This window comes from Platichthys flesus, chromosome 17 (assembly GCF_949316205.1).
Source record: "Platichthys flesus chromosome 17, fPlaFle2.1, whole genome shotgun sequence".
NCBI classification, from domain to species: Eukaryota; Metazoa; Chordata; class Actinopteri; order Pleuronectiformes; family Pleuronectidae; genus Platichthys; species Platichthys flesus.
In genome coordinates, this window is record NC_084961.1 from 17,332,106 (window position 1) to 17,354,200 (window position 22,095).

Sequence of the window (22,095 nt, forward strand, 5' to 3'; positions counted from 1 at the left end):
GGCTGACCTTGGGCTGCTTGGACTCAGGGAGATCCACATGGCCTGTGCAGGCAATCTTACTGGGCCAGACATCTTTCTCTGGCTAGAGAACCAATGTTGGAAACAGAGAGTAAAGGAGGAGGAGGAAGAGAAGGTGGGTTCATAAGGAGGTAGCCTCACCAGTCAACAGCTACGAGCCAAAGCCATAAAGTGCGTTATGATGGTCTGTCTGTTTGCACAGGAGATGAGGGTGATTGAAAAACCCAAGAACAAAACAGTCCTCCAGGGAAATAAAAAAATTATTACAATTGAAGAAAATTGGGTGCAATGTCATCTTCCAGAGTAAAAATAAATAAAAGAAACCAAAATTCCCACAGGGGCTCGAAGAAACATGGGGATCACACTGGTTGGAACGATCCAATGGCATCAACTCAACACACAGCTTGCAGGCCCTGTGTGCTCGCATCAAACCCACCGTGGCGGCGTCTGCAAGTATGAGCCTCAATGGGGGCTTTGAAGTAGCAACACCTCCTGGCCTGCTGACCTCAGGCAGCAGACACAAAGCTTTCATTGCTTCCCACGCTTATTAATCTGTGTGTGTGTGTTTTCCTCCCCCCCAAAAAACCTCTTTTCCTTGGTTAAGGGAGACAACCACCGGTGCTATTTATAGCCAGCGAGACGGAGAGGGCAGTCTGCCGAAAATGTAACAGGTCCCAGCTGCACTGCTGTTTGAACCTGGGCCAGGCCCTGCTCTTCCTGGGCTTTAATAAAGCAGCAGGCTTTGGCACTCTATGAATGACAGTGGTGCAGTGAGAAAGAGGAGGTCGGGTGGGGGGCGGCCCAGCAGTAGGCTGGTTTGTGTGTGTGTGTGCGTTGGGGGAAGACTGTAGGTGTTGGAGGTTAAGGTCAACAGGTTGTCAGGGCGGTCAACCCACATTATGCAAGATAACATATTCCACTCCAGGTTTTCCCTGTAGCCTCCCCCAGGCCACACACTCTTGAGGTCCTCCAGGTTAAGGAAAGTATTTGTGTGTTGTGTGTGTGTGTTTGTTTATGTGTGAGAAAGGAGGGAAGCGGAAGGGAGGGGGAGGGGGGTACTACACTCCCAAGGGTCATTACCAACCGCACCATGGGGGGAAAGGTACCACTGTAGACACTCTCCTGTGACCTCAAATGCACTTTTAACCCCAGTCCCCCCCCCCAAACTTGACATCATGACACAATGAGAGTCCATAAACCTCACTGCTTAGCCTAAATACAACTGGTGGGAATTACTTGGGCAGACACCACTTTATTGCCTATTTTCAATCCATTTGAGACAGGTGTATTTGTCCAATTATGGCAAACAACAAAACACACCCTCCACATTCCCACAACCAAGGCCTGAGCCACTTCTATCACTGGATAGAAACATGCTATAGTTCTTTCCTAATGAGCTGCAGTTAGACTGAGCTTCCTTTGTCATCCATAAAGTGTGCCACCGAGGCCTGAATCACCCACTAATGTCCCCCAATCCTCATGAAAAATGTCTTGAATGCTAACAGACTACAAAATAACAACACTAAAAAGGTAAACTCTATTTCTCATTCAGACAAAATCTCTCTGCAATGGCCGGGCCATTAAACAACCAAACCTTTTTCCTCACCAGTTTCAGTCGATATTTCGCTGGTGGTGAGAATATTTCTGCACTGGCTGACTTGTGTGTGTACCCGCTTTTCCATTAAGTAGCCCAACCGCTCAGGGCTCGGCTCAGCGGGGGAAAGAGAGAGCTGGAAAAGTACGGCTCAAAGACAATCAAGGTTCCCAGCTCTCAGAGCCACGTGTACAGAGGATCTGTGCTGACGTTACCAAAACAGCCACTCACTTCACTCTCATGTCTCGTTTAACAACCACTCAAAAGATGGTCATTGGACCAGGTGATGAGATAGCAAAGACACATGTGAACTGTGTCGACAAGTGGGAGTCCAATATGTACCTTACAGCAATCAGTAATTTATTTGAACTACCGATCACTTTTATATACAAATATTACAGAGAAGAAATACAATTCTTTCAGGTGGGTAATCAAAACCTTAAAGGAATATTCTAGTTAATCATCACTCATGTCTTAATATTTAAGCAAGAATAACTTTGTTTCACCCTCTACGGAAAAAGGTCTCCGTTTATATAATTGATAATTGAATACTTTGGGGTTTTGTGATTTGCTGAGAGAAAATAAAACTCATGGCAATGTTATCTTAGGTGGGTATTTTTAATATTCCATCGACTTCATTTTTCACTATTCAATCAAGACCACAACATAGTAATTGTGGTATACCAGATGTATCCTTAAAGGCATGGTCACACCTGCTTCTTACATTCTGTGCTGACCTGTGGCGTGAGTTCACAATAATAAATGCGTAACAAATGGGTTAAAACCAGCTTAAACCATGCTCACTCTTAAGTAAAAACAGGCCTAACATGTCATGTCAATGGTTTTTAAAGGATGTGGTGACAACTAAATCATGAATCCAGGGGATCCATGCTTGTAAACGAGCTCAGGTTGTTGCTTTTCACTCTGAAGACTGGGAGATGGCTGTGGTCTGCCTGCTGCTCACCTCCATTGATCTGTTTTCCTCATATTGCTTAAGTTGTTCAGATCTGACACACCATTACAAGTCCTCCCAGAGAGCTTTGGCCGAGGTCGTTGTGCTTTAGTGTGTGTACTGCAACCATAGTAAACAACCTATGGTGTTGGACTCCCATAGAGGGCTATGTTCTTGTGCCTCTTTTATTATAGATTGAGTGATTTTTCGGAAGGATCACTGCTGATCTTGAGTAAAGACCTTGAACATTTGTATTTGAGTTTAATCATAGCTAACATGATTATAAGTCGTAGTGTATGAAATTTAGAAGTACAAGGCTGAGAAAACCCTGTCAATAGAAGGAATGGTGCTAATTCCATTCCGTTTTTGCTCTTCTATATATAAGGGGGACAATGTTTTAATGTGGAAAAATATGGATGCGAATGTTAGACACTTAAAGGGGACATATTATGAAAATTCCACTTTTGTAGTGCTTCTACACATTAATTTGGGTATCTGGCATGTCTAGCGTCCCAAAAACGCTTGTGGTTCCTCTATGTCAGAATCGATACACTAGAGTGCGTCGATTGGGATAATGACCGAAATAAACGTCATAGTCACACCATGCCCATGTAGGGAGTCTCGCTACATGGCCTTGGACGAGCGAGCTAACCGGGCCGGTGGAGCCCGGCTAGCGTTAGCTCGTTGCTGCTACCCGTCAGACATTTAAGTGGCCGCATAAACAAGGGACCCCCGGGACATCTCTAAACGTTGACTCAACAGTGTGGAAGGATGCTGCTGCTGCGCCAGCTCAAGCTCCCACTGCGGGGCTGTGCTGGGGGGTCCTTGCACTTCCAAACACAAATGACTGCGATCGAGGTCTGACACCATGACCTGGCAGCTGCTAAAATTAGCCATTAGATATTAAATCAAAGTTAAGGGTTGAAAACTTATAACAATGGTTGTCAAATTACATTCTTATAGCTACTCATTTTACAGATGCTGTACTATAAATAATACATAATTCCATTAGCATCAATATAAATCCCAAAGATATATGATCTCACAGTTCATGGAATATGGTGTATAATGCCCATAAATGAGACCTGACATGGTGCATTTCGTAATTAACCTTTTTTACTTATTAAAAGTAGATGAAAACAGGCAATCTTTAATGTTCATGACTCATTTTAGAGAAAGTCCAGTCTGTCAAATAAATGTCATGAAGGACTTTGTCTGATTTTATGTTTTTCAGTTGCTGGTGCTTGAGCTGCCTTGAAATGACAAATCACAGTAATTCTCAGAGCGAGTGATCGGTTTAGAATGCAATAACAAAACAAGTTGACAACTAGACTGGTACTCAAAACACAAACCGCCGCCAAGGCACCTTAAATTCAATCAAGCTGCACCAAATTCCACACTCAGACAGCAGTCCACTAAATATTTTTTCATCAAGATCCAGGAATTATTCCCTGAGAAATTGTTGAAAATCTATCTCATAATGTTTAAGAAAGCGCAACAATGATTCCCGGCTCCACCCCGTGAACCGAATCTGCTCCAGACGGGTTCTTCCCTGACCCATATCGCATCCATCCACCAAATTCTGTGGTAATCTGTCAAGCAGCTTTAAATGTAGACTTTCTTACAGGCAAACAGACAGCGGCAACTCAGGGGCTTCAATGTTACAGCCTTTCTTTGTCTAATATCACCAGTAGCTTATGGTGGCTAATAACATCAAACTGTAATTGTATTATTGAAGTCATTGAATTAGTTTGCTATGCACAATATGTTTTAACATTTTCTCATTATTCTGCATTAGTCAGTTAAGGCCTCAGTATCCACTGTTACGCAAAACCTACATCAAGTGGATTTTCATTAACAAAAGAAATGAGAAAACAAGAAAAAAAATCAAATTAATACATTTTACACAAACAAAAACATGTGAACCTATTTCTCGCCTTCTTCGAAACAAGTCAGGCAAGCTACTAACAAACTGATGTACGTTTTCTTTATACATGTTCCAAAAATAGAAACAAAAATACTTTTCTACAATAGCATCCAACCCTAAATCAGACTCTGAATTTTCCACAATATTATTACTTAAAATTCCAGATTTAAGAAAAATATCAAAAGATATGTGTAGGGAGATTCCCTTGGAGGCAGGTGAAAAGCTTTGCAGCAACCAACACACTTTTCTCTATAACTGTGAGTGGTGAAAGAGTGAATTTTGTTCCATAATGTCAATAGAATGTTTTCATATCTATGTGATGTAGTATTATATTAGGACCAGTATTTTTGACAGTCTCTCTCTTCTTATTTTGTTCATGCAGGAAATATTAAGCAGATTATAAATCAAGTGGAGTATGGACACACGATTCTGTGTCCATCAATGTAAACCGTGATTCAGCTTTCAACAGATTAGATGTTTGAAGGAGACCTAATCATTTTTCAAACTTAAGTTCAATAAACAGCATGGAACTCGATTTAAAAAAAAACTCTCATCAGAGTCAGTTCCAGGTGAGTACAATCCTTTTGCTAAAATCATATAACTATGTGAAAACCAGCATTCTCCTTAAGAGTCTCTGCACACTCAACACAATTTGAGAAAGGTTGATCACAACTTTCCAGATATATGGACAAACTCCCCCGCCAACTCGACTCACAGCACTGTCTCTTTTTTCCAGATCTGTCATCAAATCCACTTCTGAGGGGAAACTCCTCCCCCTCCTTTTTCCCCCTCTTCCACAATAAAATAAATAAATAATCACAATTAGCACATGGCTAATCTGCATAGAGGAAAGCCAGAGCACTCTTGGCAGACGAGGTTGCACCGAGTATATTGTGTCATGACTGGGCTGCCGGTGGATATTGCAACTATTCAAAGTTGCCTGTGTGTGTATGTGTGTGTGAGAGAGAGTAAGAGAGAGAGACACGGGGATGGGAATAGGGATTTGTAAGGGGTTGGGTGAGGGGGGTGGGACGGGTCTGGAGCAGTGCCTGAGAGTGGAGCGTGAGTCCACGGTGCAGAGCAGAGCAGATGGACCAGGGGGTGACAGACGACAAACAACTGCTGCTAATTTAATCCACCACAGGGCCACATGGCCTCGGCTCAGAACACACACCATTGTTCTGGGTTAAAGCCCTTCAACACGCAAAGCATCAGCAACCAACACACGCCGCCACCCTCATATGGTTGGTGGAGTCACACGCATCACGTGATGTGAAAAAAGAGAAGTTACAGGATATTGAGCCCCTGTCTCTATCTCAGCACTGTTTCCAAGAGCTAGTCGAGAGAATCTGTGCACTCTGCTGGAGCAACAGCTTACCTCACATTAATACTGTTGTCCAAGTTCAGTGGGAGAGGGTCAGTGTGAACTGTCTTTCACTGTTAGAGCTTCAAATGCATCCATTGCAGGAGTGAAGGGTTAAGTACTTTGCTCCAGGACAAGGGACATCGTTCCTCTTCCACTTTCTCATCTGACATTCCCCTACTGTGCGAGGAGTCGTGCTGGAAAACGTCTCCAGACTTAGAAGAGTAGACAACTTTAAAATCGGATGTAAGGTTAGATAGTCCTCAAAAAAGAAGAAATTTAGGCTGATTATTAGACGTCAGCTTCTTTGTGGTGATAAAATACAGATAGTACTGTTTTAGCTGGGGAAAGCTTGAAAAAAAAAAGACGACTACATGTTTAGCATGGAACTTGAAATAAATAAGTAAAAGATTAAAATGTGTGTATGTGTTCTAAAGTACTTGTACAACGGTTTGTAAGTTTGTATCAAAGTATTAAAAAGGGCATTGTTTCCGTCACAGGACTCAGATATCACAGCTGCTCTAGACTTTAACTTTTTTAAACATCCACTAGCTCTTAAAAGAACTGTGTAAAAAAAAATAGCCTCTGAATGTGCATTGACCAATTATCTTAACCTCACCTAATCTCACCCTTAAAAAAGAGATAACACCATTAGTTGCTAAAATGAGCTTTTAGGGAAAGCTAAATACATCCAACTGGTTTGAGCAAACAGCTGGGGAATGATCCATACCTGAGAGCTAGAGTCAACAAGAAGCTCGGGTGGGAGGCCATGTTCTCAATTAAGCAATTAGACTGCCTTCTCCTTGCAACCTGAGAAGGTCCAACTTGGACTTGACCGCTGCATGACTCTGGATAACAGGGAGGAGGAGCTGGGCTGGGATGAGGAGTGGCAGCCAGCGTCTGCTGGTGCCATCATCCACACCGAAAAGAGGCAGCAGCACTCTACTCACCCAGATGTTTGCCCAGCTGTTCCAAGGAATTCAAAAGATGTTGAGGGAGGAGAGGAAGAAGGGGGCTTGCACACTCGTATGACAAAATCAATTTTCGTATCACTTTGAGATGAGGACACAAGCCTTTTACGTGGATTAAGAAGAACAACAACACAATGGGAGTCAAAATAACTTCTTTGTACCTGCATGAATAAGGGCTGATTTAAAAGGAGTCAGGAAAGACTGCTGCTTTAAGGGTCCCTTCCATTTGGGGGCATCTTATTCCCACAGACAAGAAGCTTATAGCAGACGTCACATACCTGCATAGGTTTTCTGTGGTTTTTACTGGCTCCAGGTCTGATTGGCACTAATGGAAACATGCCATTCATGACACTCAGGTGAGCGCACTGCTTACTTCTACTTTATGCCGGCAGCATAGACAAAACACTTTCTACCCAACGTTATGATGCACATTGAATTTCCAGGCTCTGGGCCATAAATATCCACACTCTTTTGTGTTCTTATTGTTTTTTACATCTTGGGAAAAACATGCATTTTTTAAGATGCAACACTGGCAAGACAGAAAGACGAGAGAGCTTCTCAGTTTCCAGCATGTTTTTGACTTGGAAAACTCTTCATCTGACGATGAGAAATGAGTCAATCGCCTTTAAGTTGATTCTCATATTTAAAAAGTGATAGGGCCTCCGCTAAAAAGTTGCAGTTTAGATTTATGTTTGTCCAGACTCCTGCAATATATGTAATGAAGTGTTTGAAGAAATTTAATCAAAACTTGACATTTGACCATCAAAATTAAATCAGTCAACCTTAAGTCCCAGTGATAGTTTGATCCAAATTTGAAGAAATGCCCTTGAGGTCGACCTGCAATATTGCATTACAGAAAACAGGCTAAACAGACAGACCATATAAAAGCTAGAATGTGGACATTAAAAAAGGCTAAAATATATAAGGGAGGTGTGAAAGACAAGAGAGGATTTGACGAAAAGATGTCATGAGTTGAATTACAGGAAGAATGGGAGTGAATGTTTTTGGAGCTTGGCCCACACCAGAGGCCAAAAGTCAGAATATCTCAACCTCCTCTGCTAAAGCACAGGACTGCTCCTTCAATACAAATCTTTACTCCTGACATCTTGAGGTTGGAGTTATAAGATAGTCAACATTTTCCTTAGCTGCTCACTGTCAACCCGTCAAGGACCAAGTTATATTTTCAGGAGACAGTGGCTGATTCCCAATAGTTAGACAAGACGAGGGATTTTCGGACTGGGAGCTGAGGAAAGGCAAAAATCTGGCCTGGCAGATAGAGTGCATATATTTATAAAGGTAAAAGTTACATAATATTAAATATTAGGGATGGGCATTCGATTAAATTGTCTTAATCGATCGATCGATTTTTCGATTAATCATTAATATTTTTATATTAAAATTCACTATTTAAAGGCTATATTAAAATCACTGAAAATAGAAAAAATACAGAGTGTTTCCTCATTGAGATCTTTATTACAAGATGAACAACTCTTGTGGCAGTTAAACGGGTTCCGTTCAAAGTTTAAATTTAAAATATGCGCTGCTGTACTCTTAAGCCCCGATGAGAGCAACTAACCACCGGAGAAAGCAGCAGCTTTCTGCAGAGAGCTTGCTGGATTTAACGGTTCTCGACCCCTCAGTACGGTTGTTGTCATGTCCTCACTCCCGGAACCCCTCACCCAGACCCGGGTATGTTCGGGTTCCCTTTCCCCGTGGACTGAGGGTCTGTGTGCGGACACTAAAGCCTGAAACATGCTTCTGCGACTGTGTCTGCGTCTTTTCACGCCGCTGTGGCGCAAGACTCGTTGTCATTCATGCTTCCCCAACCGTTGCGCGTCTTACAAAGCAATTCCGCCTAGTGTTCTACACTAGGCGTGTTCTACACTAGGCGGAATAATGCATTTTGGCGAAGACGACCTGAGAGACGCCTTCTTTGTGGGTGTGGCAATCGTTGTTGACTGTTGACCGGGATCTCCTTCCACGAATTGGAAGCCATCTCAGTGTCCTTGTACTCGGACATCGACGGGTTATAAAGGTGCTCATATTTTCGGACCTCTTCCGATAGGAGTTCTTCGCGGTTGTCCATTCTTCTTTTTAAAATCTTCCGTTGTTTCTGCCTGTATTATGGGGCATGAAACCGGAAATGCAGCTCCAGAAGGGATGTAGAGCAGACCAATCACAGCCTTGCGGGCTGAGTGAGCTTGCAGAGCTTTGCCGTACATTTTAGAAAAGTGGGACGACGCCCGTCAGCACGTAAGAAGGGATACATATGCACGTAAGGGACCCGGAAGGGCTCTTGCGCTTACGGGCCCGTGAAAACGCAAAAGCATGTTTCAGGCTTAAGCCGAGCAGCAGAGGCTATCTCCGGGCTTCTTCCTCCAGCTGCTAACATCCTCACTGTGCTGCATCAGGGCAACTCGGATATTGGTATAGGTGGAAAAACTTCAATACAAATATGAAAACAGTTTTGTGGTACAAAGAGAATCCCGTTCGCAACTTATTTTTTGTCTCTGTGTTTGAGTTACATTAACATGCAAGACTTTTCTTTACCGAAGTATAAGGTTCTGTAAAGAAAAAAACGTCTTTCTCCAATTAGGAACCATTTTGTCATAATATTTAAAAAATGTAAGCGATGCAGTTCAGTCCTTCTACTTGACCTCCTCTGTAACACGTCACATTTTAAAATGGAATCAAATATAATAAATAGCTGCACAGTGATGCTTAACAGACCAACCAATGTTTATTCTTACAGTAGAATAACATCCTATAATGCACACCACTGTGGCTTCTTTTAAGGCCACAATGTGGTTACACTGCTTCTCGGGTCGTGAGTGCTTCACCAGCGCTGCTCAGGGATGAGAAGAGCAGTTTGTGCTCTCCTGTTCCGCTGTGTACTGCAGCACAGCTGTCCACTTTTAATTTAAAACGACATCATGGATAAAAAAGCTTTCAGGTTTTAGTGAAGGGGCCTTTCTGACAAGATTCTGGATCTGTGCAAAGGACTGAACTTTGAAGAAGGATGGGATTTTTCATTTGGGCTTATTCAAACTCACAGACACGGCATACTTCCGCTTTAAGTTTTCGTTTGAAATGCATCAACTCTGCTACAGATACGCATACAACTTTTGGAGATGTTGCTCGCCTCTGTTTAGTTTAAAAAACACCAGCAGCATCTTAGTCTGGATGGGCGCAAGTTTGGAGAGGAAAAAGATCACAATATTTTCCCGTGTCAAGAAGGACACTCAGGAAGTGCTTACTTTCCTGTTTACACCGGCACACGCATGCCCAGTGTACGTGAGTGGTCATCTGAAAGGTGTTTTCAGGTGTGTTAATCTGCACTGGGATTAAAACTGAAATGGAGCCAACAGTAAGAATTTGGCCACAGGTTGAGAGGAACATGTTGGTGCTCAAGCCAGGCCATACGACCACACTTTCAAGCTCCCAATACCAGTTCAACCTGAGCATCAGCCAGGCATCAAATCCTGTTCAAATGCGTCTTTGGTGCATAAATCATTGCCACCTGCCACACAGGCCACAAAACAATGACACTAAATACCCTTTAAATAGCATGCTGACCACCGACTGTTTTTTTTAGGACCATGAAGCTGATCAAATCAAAACACAACAATGGCTCTGTATCAGTCTGCTAACTGCACGCCTGGTATACTGCTGTACAGGCATCTACACCTCTGTAAACATTGGCCCATTTCTATGAAAAATGCACATTCATTATTTGGGCCAGATAAAAATAAGCCCTTTTCTTGCAACTGATTATTTCCATTATCGATTTATCTGTCCAATGTTTTGCCACTTCACAGACTGGTCTATAAAATGACTAAAAATGTTATACACAATACCTCCTGCCCCGACCACCACATTCAATTTAAATTCAACCGCTGTTTTGATCATTGATTAACCTTCATTTTTTAAGCACAAAAACAAAAATATTGAGTTTCAGCTTCTCCTATGTGAGAATTTGCTCCTCTTCTTTATTTTGTGTGACAGTAAACTGAATATCTTATGACGCCATTTAAAGACTTCACGTTGGGCTGCAGGATATTGTTGGAAATGGTTTTTAAACGATTTCTGACACAACAATTATGGATCAAATGGTCCACCTATAAGCTGTTGAAATTATTTGCAGGTTAATAAATAATGGAAAGAGACAAGATACAATTGTTATGTTGACCAACAGCACCAAACATGAAGTTATTAAGTTCAGTGTTTCCCACACAGACTTTAAATGAGTGGTTTTCCCCTCACTCTTCCCTTCTCTCCCTGTTGCATTCATCAATACAGTCAAACTTGAAATAATATCAAACGGGTAAGAGCCAATACTCAATGATAACTTAATAGGGCTGGATGAAACGTATATTAATGTAATGCTCATGCATTGTGTTAACAAAAGACAGGAGGTAAAAACTATAAATCATACCTCAGATGTGTAAAATGTTATGCTGTTTGTCAAGTGTTTGTCATTCTCTGCTCATAAAGAAGAGTTTAAAGCCACTACTTTCAATCAGCTGCAAAAATCAGTCTGTAAACTAGATGGATAAATAAAAGTGACATTTATCGTGATAAGTATTAATAAATCATCTGAGAGGAAAACAGTTCCTCAATTGAACAGTGTATTTTGTTATTTAGGTTTTGGCCATATCGCCCAACTCTATAAATTGCCTACCTGTTCAGCACTGCTTCACAAGTCTTTGTTTATAAATAAACAGAGCATGAGTCTTACACTGGATTAGGAATTTGAGTATTGATCCATCACTGGTTTGCCGTTTGATTTCAATCCCCTGCACAGGCTCCTTTTCCAGATCCTACTTTGCCCTGAGTGATCTCCACCGCTTTAGTTTTATTTGCCTCAAAAGAGGCTGAAGTAGTGCAAAACATATTAGGCAAATCAGAAAGCAATGGAGGGTATGACTGGGGGGCAGAATGCGCACTAACACATGTCATGATTGAGTTCCACAAAAGACATAAAGGAGAAAACCAACTGTTCCTCATGTTCCCTTTTTTCTGCTTTATATATTAACCATTGGCTTTTTTCTATTCTTTTATTTTTTTGCAATGCGAGCAAAGGTGAGTGTTGTATGAGATCTTGGAGGAAGCATCATTCTCTACCTCCTAGTATCAACAACTGCACCCATTTAAAGGTTAACCACTTTATTCCATAAAGGCACACACCATATGTCATGTAAATTAAGTCTGTAGTCTCGAAAAGGCTCAGAGACGGATGATACTATGCTAATCTGGAACATTTTAGAAGGTAAATGTCAAAAGAAATGAATTACCTTTACATTTCCAGCCTGCGCTGGTGCAATAGTCCAAGTTTGACATTTGTCCATTGAGAAACTTGTTTTCCCCAGTATGTTTTCAATGTGCAACTCCATACATAGGAGGGTTAAAGGTTATTCAGACATAATTTCCCCATCAGGGTTACTTGGGTCATTCAATTAAAGATTTCAACAGTATCATTAAAAACTGGGAGGGAGACTTGCTATTGTTTGTGGAAGTCAATAAACCTGGATGCTTTTCAGTCGCTTTTCTTTGTTGTGCTTTCTATTGACGATATCCAGGAATAATTGAGGGATTTTAAGGACGGTGCGACTGAGGAGTAAATTTGTTTTGTTTCTAAACACAATGTCAAACTGTTGAAAAGGACTGACTGTAGGATGAAAAAGGCCAGTGTTACTAGAGGAAGATGGATGGCGTGTGACACGTGGAGTAAGAGCAGGTCAGAGAGACTCCTGAGGCAGCAGCAGACACACAAACACATTCAACGATCACCATGTAACTGCCACACTTTATACACAAATACACACAGCTGTCAGGGGCAGACGAAGATCATTCACAAAACACCCCCCCCCCCCCCCCCCCTCCCCTGAGTATCACTGACACAGTTTCTCCCTCATAGGCACACACCATGCAGCCTCACTCACACACACATACATACACACATACACACAGTTGTCGGGAGGCAGCATGCTGTCCATGTGGCCTGTGGAGAATCATTACTCAGCAGTGCAGACTAAAGAGCCCAGAGTGAACTTCCTTTTTCGAATGCTCGGGCTTCCACTTCTCCGCGGCGCAGACCCTGACTAAACTGTAACTGGAAGTTGCCCTCTGTGTCTGTGTGTGTTACCTCAAATGTGTGTTGTGTTTACTAGATAGAAAACAATATACAGAGTAGTAAGGGGTCAGCTGTCAAAGAACCGTTTATCCAAGTTAAAAAGCTCGGCCTAGTGCTTGATTGGAAAAGCAATTCATCTTTGATTTTATCAAATAAAAGAAAATAATAACGTAATTTTTTTGCTCTACAACCAAATACTTGAGTAATCGACTTATGCTTACAGCTTTAGTCACTAAGCTCCATCACCTTCATGACTTCATGAGTTTGGCCTGTATCATTGATTACAAGGCCAAAACACTTGATGATGCTAAGATCCTAAGGGAAGTTATTTCCCTAACAACCGATGGTGGCCACTAACACCTGCTAACGTCTACTGGTCATATTGGTCACCTAAACTGGGCTCAAGACCTTTACACGTCCAAGTGATATTCAACATCTTGTCCTATATTCTTATAAAGCACTATGTGACACAAACGTATTTCAGTATCCTTAAAAATACAAACAAAATTGAATTGTCTTTCAAACTGGGGCTGTAACAATTACTTTCAACACTAATCAATCTGCCGTTGTCCTTATTAAGTGATGCTTAACAAATGCCAGAAAACACAGCAAGTTCCCAGAATCCTGGCCGGCAATCCAAAATGTCTTGTTTAGTCTTTTCCAAAGGTCTCAGGTCCACAGATGATTATTAATTGACAAAACAGTTTGATAAACAATATACATGACCATAGATTTTCAAAAAAGTCTGCAGATCTAGCTTTTCTTGGATTGAGCGTAACACAAAGACAATCACTGTTTTTCTACTTTCTGACATTTTAAATTATTAAAAGCAGAGTTCATGTATTAATCTAAAATGAAAATAATCATTAGCTGCAGCCTTAGAGGGCTCAACTTTTTTTCCCTATGTGATCATGAAAATGTCATGGAATAAAAACAAATAAATTACTTTTAACCTTAAATAGAAGAAGGAAGGCGTCCCCTTTCCCACTAGCAGTGTGCTATTATACTTTCACTGTGATCTCAAATAAGATTTCTAGCATTTGCATCAGTTAAATATTAAATATATTCCATCGTCATTTCTTGTTAAGAAAAATGAAGTGACTTAATTAAGTGGTTGTAGTGTGGGGTCTCCCTGGAAGTCGCAGTGTCTATTAGCAGAAGTTCATTTAACACCTTTAGTTCTGGGTTTTTCATTATCGTTTACAATTGTGTGACTTTGACAAAGATATATTTGCAATGTGTCTCTGATTATGATTTAATTCAAACCCAATTTAAGAAGTCAGCCTTGCAGAGCTGGGGCAGAAGTTCATTTAACACCTTTAGTTGGTGGTTCACTCCAGTGTGTTCAGTGGGAGGGAAACACCTGGTGTCGTCCAATCCACAACAACCCCACTACATGCGACTTCAGAGCACTGGTTTGTGTGTGAGGCGTGATGAAGCCCATAATATTAGCCCTCGCCCACCACTCAATTAACACACTAATTCATCTTCAGCAGGTGGCCCAGGGCAGGTGAATGGCTCCATAAAAGTCATCCAATCAATCATTATGTGAGATATAGCTGCCAATTAAAAAGCCAATCATGCCACCATTAATGAATGGAGAGTTGACACATTTGATAAACTAAAATACAGCTGACTAGCGAACAGCTCCTCGGCCTGTGAAAATCTCTCTACCTGAACTTTGGTCGTCTGTCAGCCCCGACAGTCAAACATCAAACATGCAGGTTCTCTGACTGAACATTATGTCCACACAGCGGCGGCCTTAAGTGACATGTCCGTGCTGCGGTTTGACAACACTACGTGTCCCCAAAAAATGGACACTATTCTCACACAGCCCTGAGTGAGTCTTCCAGACACCTCGTCTGGGATTATATGAATAACGTTGATGTGTTCTCTCTGCACCTGCAGCGCTGACACCAAGGCACACTCCTGTTATAGCTACAGTTTTAAGTGATTCTGAATCTTATCATTTCACTGACATTAATGAGCTTTTCAAACAGCACTTTTACCATCGGCAAAACTACAGTTTTTGCTACCTTTAAGTATGCTTAACAACCAAACTGTTCAATTACCTTCCCAGACACTCTCGCTCCACTCACACAATGAGCCTCAGTGGCTTCTTTAGCTAAGAACTACCCTGAAAGCACATTAACTGGTATGAAGAAAAAAAACCCTGCATTGATGGAAATCTAGTAATGAAAAGGCAAGACGGCAGCATCAACATAATGTGTCATTTGCAAAAATAATTATACACACATTTTCAAGAAACACAGGTCAGCTCTTTGCATAATTAACTAAGACAATCAGATGTTAAGGTAAAGATGATGCACTTATTCCACGTTGAATACAAGCTGCGTTTCGGACTTTGTTTTGAACACAACACAATGGACATAACCAAGTCAGTGGAATGAGTGTTACTGCAATTGTTCAACATCTTTACCTCCAATCCAAATGCAATCTATACCAAACTAAATACTCAGAAAACAAACCTAGGTCAAATGGGACTATATGACTTCTAATATTTAGTGATGGAAACAGGAATACTCCCCCACAACAAGTTAAACAAATCATGTCACAGCAAAAATAAAATTAGTTTTTGTCCTAACTGCTAAACTGTCAAACCAGAGCTCCAACTAAGAAAAAACACCCAATCCACACTGAGATTCTGTCAGTTCAACTCGTTTTGCCACAATGTACAGCTGGCCTCAGGCTTGTACATTTCTCTGCACATGGGACAAAATTTAACGAGACAAAACGCATATTGTTTTTTAAATCCATACTTTCCTCGCAACAGTAGTGAGGTGCATCCCAGAGAATAATGGACTCAAGAGCATGACACCTCTCATCCTTTTTATTTTCATGAACCATAACAGATCAGGCCTAAGATCAATTCTAAGAATTTATGAGCATGTGGGCTAATATATGAAGAACCAAACCCTTTTGCTGATATTAAAACAGAGCTACAAATGACAGAAGATGCTTTAAGTGTCCACAATTTAACCTGTTGTCAAACAGCGACTGCCACAATGTGTGAAGCCGGCTTTTTGAAGTATAAAGCAACAGGTGGTGGGCGCACTTCTCAAGACGATCAGTTTGTCCTTAATAGCCCTTTTTCAGACATGACCTCCAGGTAGAATCCAGAGTTTACCCAGAGTCTGCATTTCACACATAAACAACACAGAATGAAGTTCTAAGGACCAAAACAACAGCAATTATTCAGGCAAGAGGTGGAGTAGCAAGGTGTAGCAAAAAGAAGCAGGAAGTGATGTATTTTGTATGTTCTTTACAGTACCCAAACACAATCGTCAGCTCTTATCACGACAAACTCTCTTGAGGTCATCGTCTGTGTCATCTACATGTGTGTCATCAGGATATGTGTTTCCTCTGTCGCTTCTTTGAAACATCATCAACAACTAGCTGCATCGGTAATGTTATTGCTAAAGTCCTCTCTTAGGTGCTAAGCGTCTTACTCGAGGATTCCAGTAGAGGGCACAACACAGAACTCAAACTTAAGATTGTAGAGCGCTTTGCTCTATAATCTTTGAATCAGACGATCTTAATGCCATTTCCAGATTTGAGTGTGGGTTCACTTCTCTTGTTCTGCCAATGGGGCTCCACCATTCATGTCACTTATGACATGCCTCTGATGACAATTATGATTTGCACTGTGATGGGGTCATGTGTTGCTCTGCAACTACACAACCAAAATGCTGGTTGGCTGTGGCGTTTCGGTGACACGTGTATGTACTTAAATTGTGGCCAGAGAAACTGAGAAAATCAGTTGAACCAAAGTGTTGAACCACAGTTAAACATACTAAAAAAGGGGAGCTTTGCATGCTTGTCTGGCCACTATGGAATATGGACATGAAACAAAGCGGACCAATCCCAGTTAAAATTCCCAGAGGTGCTTGTGAGTTACAGCATGTTAAAGGTTAATTCACAAACAAAGGATAAACTGGCCTTCGTTTGGAGTACTCGTTGCAACTAGGAGATTCTTCACATATTCATTATATTAAAAAATGTATAAATATAATTAATAATTTATGGTAAAGGTAGGTCAACATAGTTAACCTTTGAGCTGATGACACACATCTGTGGAGTCAAATCACAACAAATGCATCATCACCGAGGAGAGAGAAGTAGGTTAGCCCGGTTGACATGGTTACACACTCTGCATGTGGAAGTAAATGAGACTTAGGTAAACCTGGTGAAAACAACGCTGTGACACTTGGCTGACACAAACACAACTGCACCCAGTCCCAACTCTCTCACGTGGCCACAAGACGATCGGGCGCACAAGTCTCCTCAACTCCTGATCTGAAAACAGTGGAAAACACGGCTGTACAACGGGGCTACATGACCACACCTACCCTATCTGCTGTACCAGAGTCAGCCGACTAGAATGAGCAGTGCACACAGTGTACCTTAACAGAGCAGGGGGGGACTTCAGGTGCATGTCTGAGGTCAACATCTAAAAATGACATGAGAGATGTGACTCAGCACCAGTGAATGGAAGGTTTAATCATACAAATAATAACAAGGGTGGGTCTACATGGAAACATGCAAATTACTGCAGTGACATGAACTGGATAAAATGTGTTCATAAAATTCTTACACTGCTATAACCAATTAATAAAATATTATTCCTAATTTAATAATCTGGTTCCTGCTGTTGATGATGGGGGAATAGTCAGAAATGCATGCGAAGAAAAAAAATCAAAAATACATCAACGCAACAGAAAATGCACACAAATGTGATTAAAATGAATAAAAACACAGAAACACAATGAAACTATGTTGTCTTGACACGGTGAAGGAACACAGAAGTGGGCAGGGGGGGCTGTTTTTCTGCAGCCTTCCATTAGATGCAATTATAAATGGCCGAGAGCGGAGGGATCGGGGAGCCAATCAGATCTCGGCTCGCATGTCAACCTAAGACCAACTGTCTCTTGGCTCTGACAGCAGGATTTTACCTCCATAATTCAAATCCCAAAGCAAAGGCAATCTGCACTTTGCCAGCTGCAACCTGCGGGGCCGTGTTTACGGCGCGGCACACGCAGCGGGGAAAAGACGCAGGGGACGGGGAAGGGAAAGTGAAAAGGCGGTCGGAGGCGAACAGAGCCCCTCAAAATGAATGAACCCCTCAGTCGGGATGAATCAACCGCGGCCACGATCACACTTTGATCCCAAGTAAACACTTTGTTGCCACGCACCGGACTGTGAGACACGTCTCCGCGTCACCGTGCGGCCGCTTTCTAACCCGCACGGGGGCTTCCCCCCCACCCAAAATGATTATGCAAATGCTATTTAACGAGCATCGCTTGTCATTTGCATCTTGTTTATCGTCTTGACAGCCACTGGTGCAACTTTTCGTCGCGCTGCTGGGAGAACATCTCCTCCAAAACAGACGCCGTTTCGCGGCGGTTTCACGCAGAAATGAGAGCTGAAAGCAACAGCGAGGAAATATCACCTTTATCTCCCGCTGCACGCACACACACACACTTCCCCTGACTAACTCTTGCTCTACTTAGTCAAACTCCTGCCCTGCACTAGACAGGGGACACACACCGACACCCGCGACTCAGAAAGTTGTTTCTAGCAGTATGTGAGGCTTCTTTCTCTGTCTAAACACTGTTGCAGGGGGTGGTGTTGGGAGAAAGAAGAGAGGCAGCCATTTTATAGCTCTTGCTACATAGACAATGGCTGGTCCGATGCAATGTGCAACTCTGCAGAGCGTTTTCTGAGCCGCTGAGTGAGTCCAACTCAGTCAAAGTGTGTCGGTGCAGTTTACCTGGTTCCTGCTGGGAGGTTGTCCAGTGTTTCCCGGGCTCATGGGAGGCTGGTGGTGGGTCCTTGGTTGCCAACCCGGATGGACACCACCATACTGACTGCTGCCCAGTTCTCCTGGTCCCTTGTTGGCCCCTTCCTGATTGTTATAGTCTCCTTGGGGGTAGTTCGGGTAGCTCCTGGTGGAGCTCGGGGATGTCAAAAGCTGATTTAAAGTTGGCGTAGACGTAGGTTGTTGGTTTCCCATGTTATACCTCTGATTATTGTACGAGGCAGCCATGGCTGTGGTTCCTCCTGCTGGCTGTTGCTTGCCTGGCTGCCCCCCAGCCGCCGGAGGCTGGTTGTTACGCGGGGAATTCATGGCCCCGTATCCTTGGCCCTGAAAAGAAGTCCTGTTCTGGAACGGGCTGTAGTTGTTATAATGGTTGGGGTATCCGTGTTCGTGAGAATTAGGGGGGTAAGGGTCCATCATGCCCGGCCCCGATGCAGCTGCCATGCCAGGGCTTTGTTGTCCGCCATGTTGATGAAAAGGGGCCCGGCTGTAGTGCTGGTTGTAACCGTAAGGAGGTGGAGGAAAGGGGCCCTGGTGGTGATGTCCCATCCCGGGATGGTTATTCCCTTCGGGCCCGCCGGTATCATTCTGATTACTGCTATTATTATTTACCCTGGGCAAATTCCCGTTGCCGTTCTTCATGTCAGAATCCCCTCCTCCCCCAACATTTCCAGCATCGGTCCCGTCCTGCAGCTCCTTCTGACCGGGAGATCCGCCGTCAGATCCCGGCTCCTTATTTTCATGCTGCTTCTCTCCCGGTACCGACTCCTCCTGCGGGTCCCGATCCGGCTTTTTTAGTTCGGATGGCGGGCTGGTGTTGAGAGTGGCGACGCTGGCGACCTGAGCGGCCATGATATCCCTCTCTCTCTCTCTCCTCCACTCTTTCTCTGCCTCTCTCTCTCAGCACGGCGACTCACTCACAATCAAACTCCGAACAACCATTGAATATAAATACAATTATATTTATAACAACGTACCCGTTGTCCCGGTTCATTCCCCCCTTTGCCCTCCGCCCGGACCGGTATCCGGTAATCCACTGCGACTCCGGTTAAAGTTAAAATAGAGATGGGGGGAAGTTTGTGAAAGAAAAAATATATAAATACAGAGCCAGGGAAATGAAATTCACCGACACAAGTGAGTGTGTGTGTATGTGTGTGTGTGTGTGTTGGAGGGAGGGGGGGGCTTCTGTTACAGAACGAGAGCGCGAGCTAGAAATCAACCAAACCAGCACGAGGCTCCGCGAGACACAGCCATCTTACCGACCTGTCGCGAGAGTGCGAAAACCCGGCACGGGTCTGGAAACAAAACTGGATCCGGAGCGGACGGTCCTAACAACAACAGTGTCCTTAAAGCAGAGCCATTATAATTGGCTGATGCGCTTTAAATCGAACCTGCACATAAAAACGTCCTGGGTTTCGAAAAGGCCCGTTAGTTAGCGTTCATGTCCCGGTCATCCTCTGACTGATTATAAAGCTAATGAGGACACACATGACAGTACTGTCTGACTTTATTCAAAATATATATACATATAAATGTACACAGTTTGACTAAATGTGCTGTAAATGTGCTTCTTTATTTCAGCTTGAAACCCCCAATGTAATTAATGCTTGAGTACTAGTGTATCATATATATAGTGTTTGCAATGTTATAATGTTTAATAGCTTAATACTTTGACCAGCAAAAGGAGTCGTCGCTGCAACAAGGCTCGAAGGGAGTCTGACACATTTAACTTCAGTTGAAATGTATCAAACTGCCATGGGCTTTTAATGCACAATCGTCAGTCTGGCTTGGCTAAATGCCCCAGACATGGCGTCTACACTTTTATGGTATTAAACAATTAAAAGCGCCCCCTTTCCTTTACCATACGACTCTGCCTTGAAGTCAGCGATACCTACTCAACCATCCTGAAAGCAAAGATTGCCTCGTGTCCATCTGTGTGTGTGTGTGTGTGTGTTTTTCTCTGTACTCATTAATTTGTGCACTTCGTCTTAATAGCGCGTCACAGGAGTGGAGCAGAATAGGCTACAGTGTCATCCTGTGTTAGGAGTGAGCTAATGGGTGGAAGTGGCTGCCTCCATGCTGCTGCCATGTGTGCACGACAGGCAAGAGAGGAGTGAGCGCGGCAGAGGAAAGTAGAGGAGAGCATGAAATTACAACCTATGTGTGTGTGTGTTTGAGAGAGAGAGAGAGAGAGAGAGAGATGATAGAAAATGAACATAGATGGGGGGATGGACTGAGTCAGTCACAGAGCAGGAAGTGAAGATATAAAAAAATAGAGAAACTGTGGTGGTGGAGGAGTGACAGTGTACAGGCCAGTGAAATGCAACACATCACATGTTATATGTTTGAAGTCAAACCCCCCCCCCCACACACACACACACACACACACACACACACACACACACACACACACACACACACACACACACACACACAAAGTCGCCCTATACAATTAATAGGAACAGACGCCCTATGTCTCTCCACCACTCTCTCTCTCTCTCCCCACCCCCTTTCTTCGTGCTCTCTGCCTCGCGCTCTCCTAGCAGCAGCAGCTTTCATGCTGCCTTTAAACGCTGTCGGAAATTTTGCTTTCACGCCTTGGGTCAGTCATGAAAGGCACACATATGTAATAGATAACAAGTACACGTGGAAAGAAAAGTCTTATCTCCGTTGAGATGCAATTTATTTAAGAGTGTGTTCGGAGAATGGGAAAAGGGTCTCATAAATATATTTTAAAACGAAGAAAAACACATAGTAACAGAAGGTGGTGTAGTTTGGTTAAACAATATATTGTTTGACACAAGACCACAATGAAAGAGTATTGTGATATAATTAATTGACCATCAAGATATGTGAAAAATGTCAAATTAATATATTTGGTGTCGACAAATAAACACCCTATTTATTCTCAAAGTGAGAAGAAATAATATGCATATGGTTTATATTATAATACATCAAGTGTGTGCTTTTCAGCTGTGAAGTGGACATTTATGCAACATCAAATAGACGTGCTCTACCTTTATTTTATTTTTTTACTGTGTAAAGTAGCTTCGACAGATTCAGCATGTTGAGAAAACGCATGCACACTTTTTCAACGGCATAAAGTTGAATTAAACCCAACCGGAAAGCGCTTCCACGCTGCGACACTGTGCGTTCACGAGCCTCGGGTGGAGCACGTGAAGGCAGCACCGCCGCTTGCAAAAGCAGCAGAACTTTGCTATGTGAATGTGGGGGATGGGAAGGCACCAGCAGCAGCAGCAGCAGCAGCTCTGCCTGCACTGCTCAGCCCTTTCTCTCT

At 42.8% G+C, this 22,095-nt stretch overlaps 1 protein-coding gene across 3 annotated transcripts in view; it reads right to left on the minus strand.

Annotated features, from left to right (window-relative positions):
- Window positions 1–20,018, minus strand: part of arid1ab (AT-rich interactive domain 1Ab) — a 52,514-nt gene extending 32,496 nt beyond the window's left edge. For 2 of the 3 annotated variants that reach the window (XM_062409443.1, XM_062409442.1), the window contains exon 1: window positions 18,750–20,018. In XM_062409443.1, the coding sequence (XP_062265427.1) occupies window positions 18,750–19,649 (900 nt within the window). In that variant the 5' untranslated portion in view covers window positions 19,650–20,018. The remainder of the gene's footprint in view (window positions 1–18,749) is intronic. The other variant, XM_062409445.1, reaches the window with a different exon arrangement.
- Window positions 20,019–22,095: the final 2,077 nt, after the last annotated feature.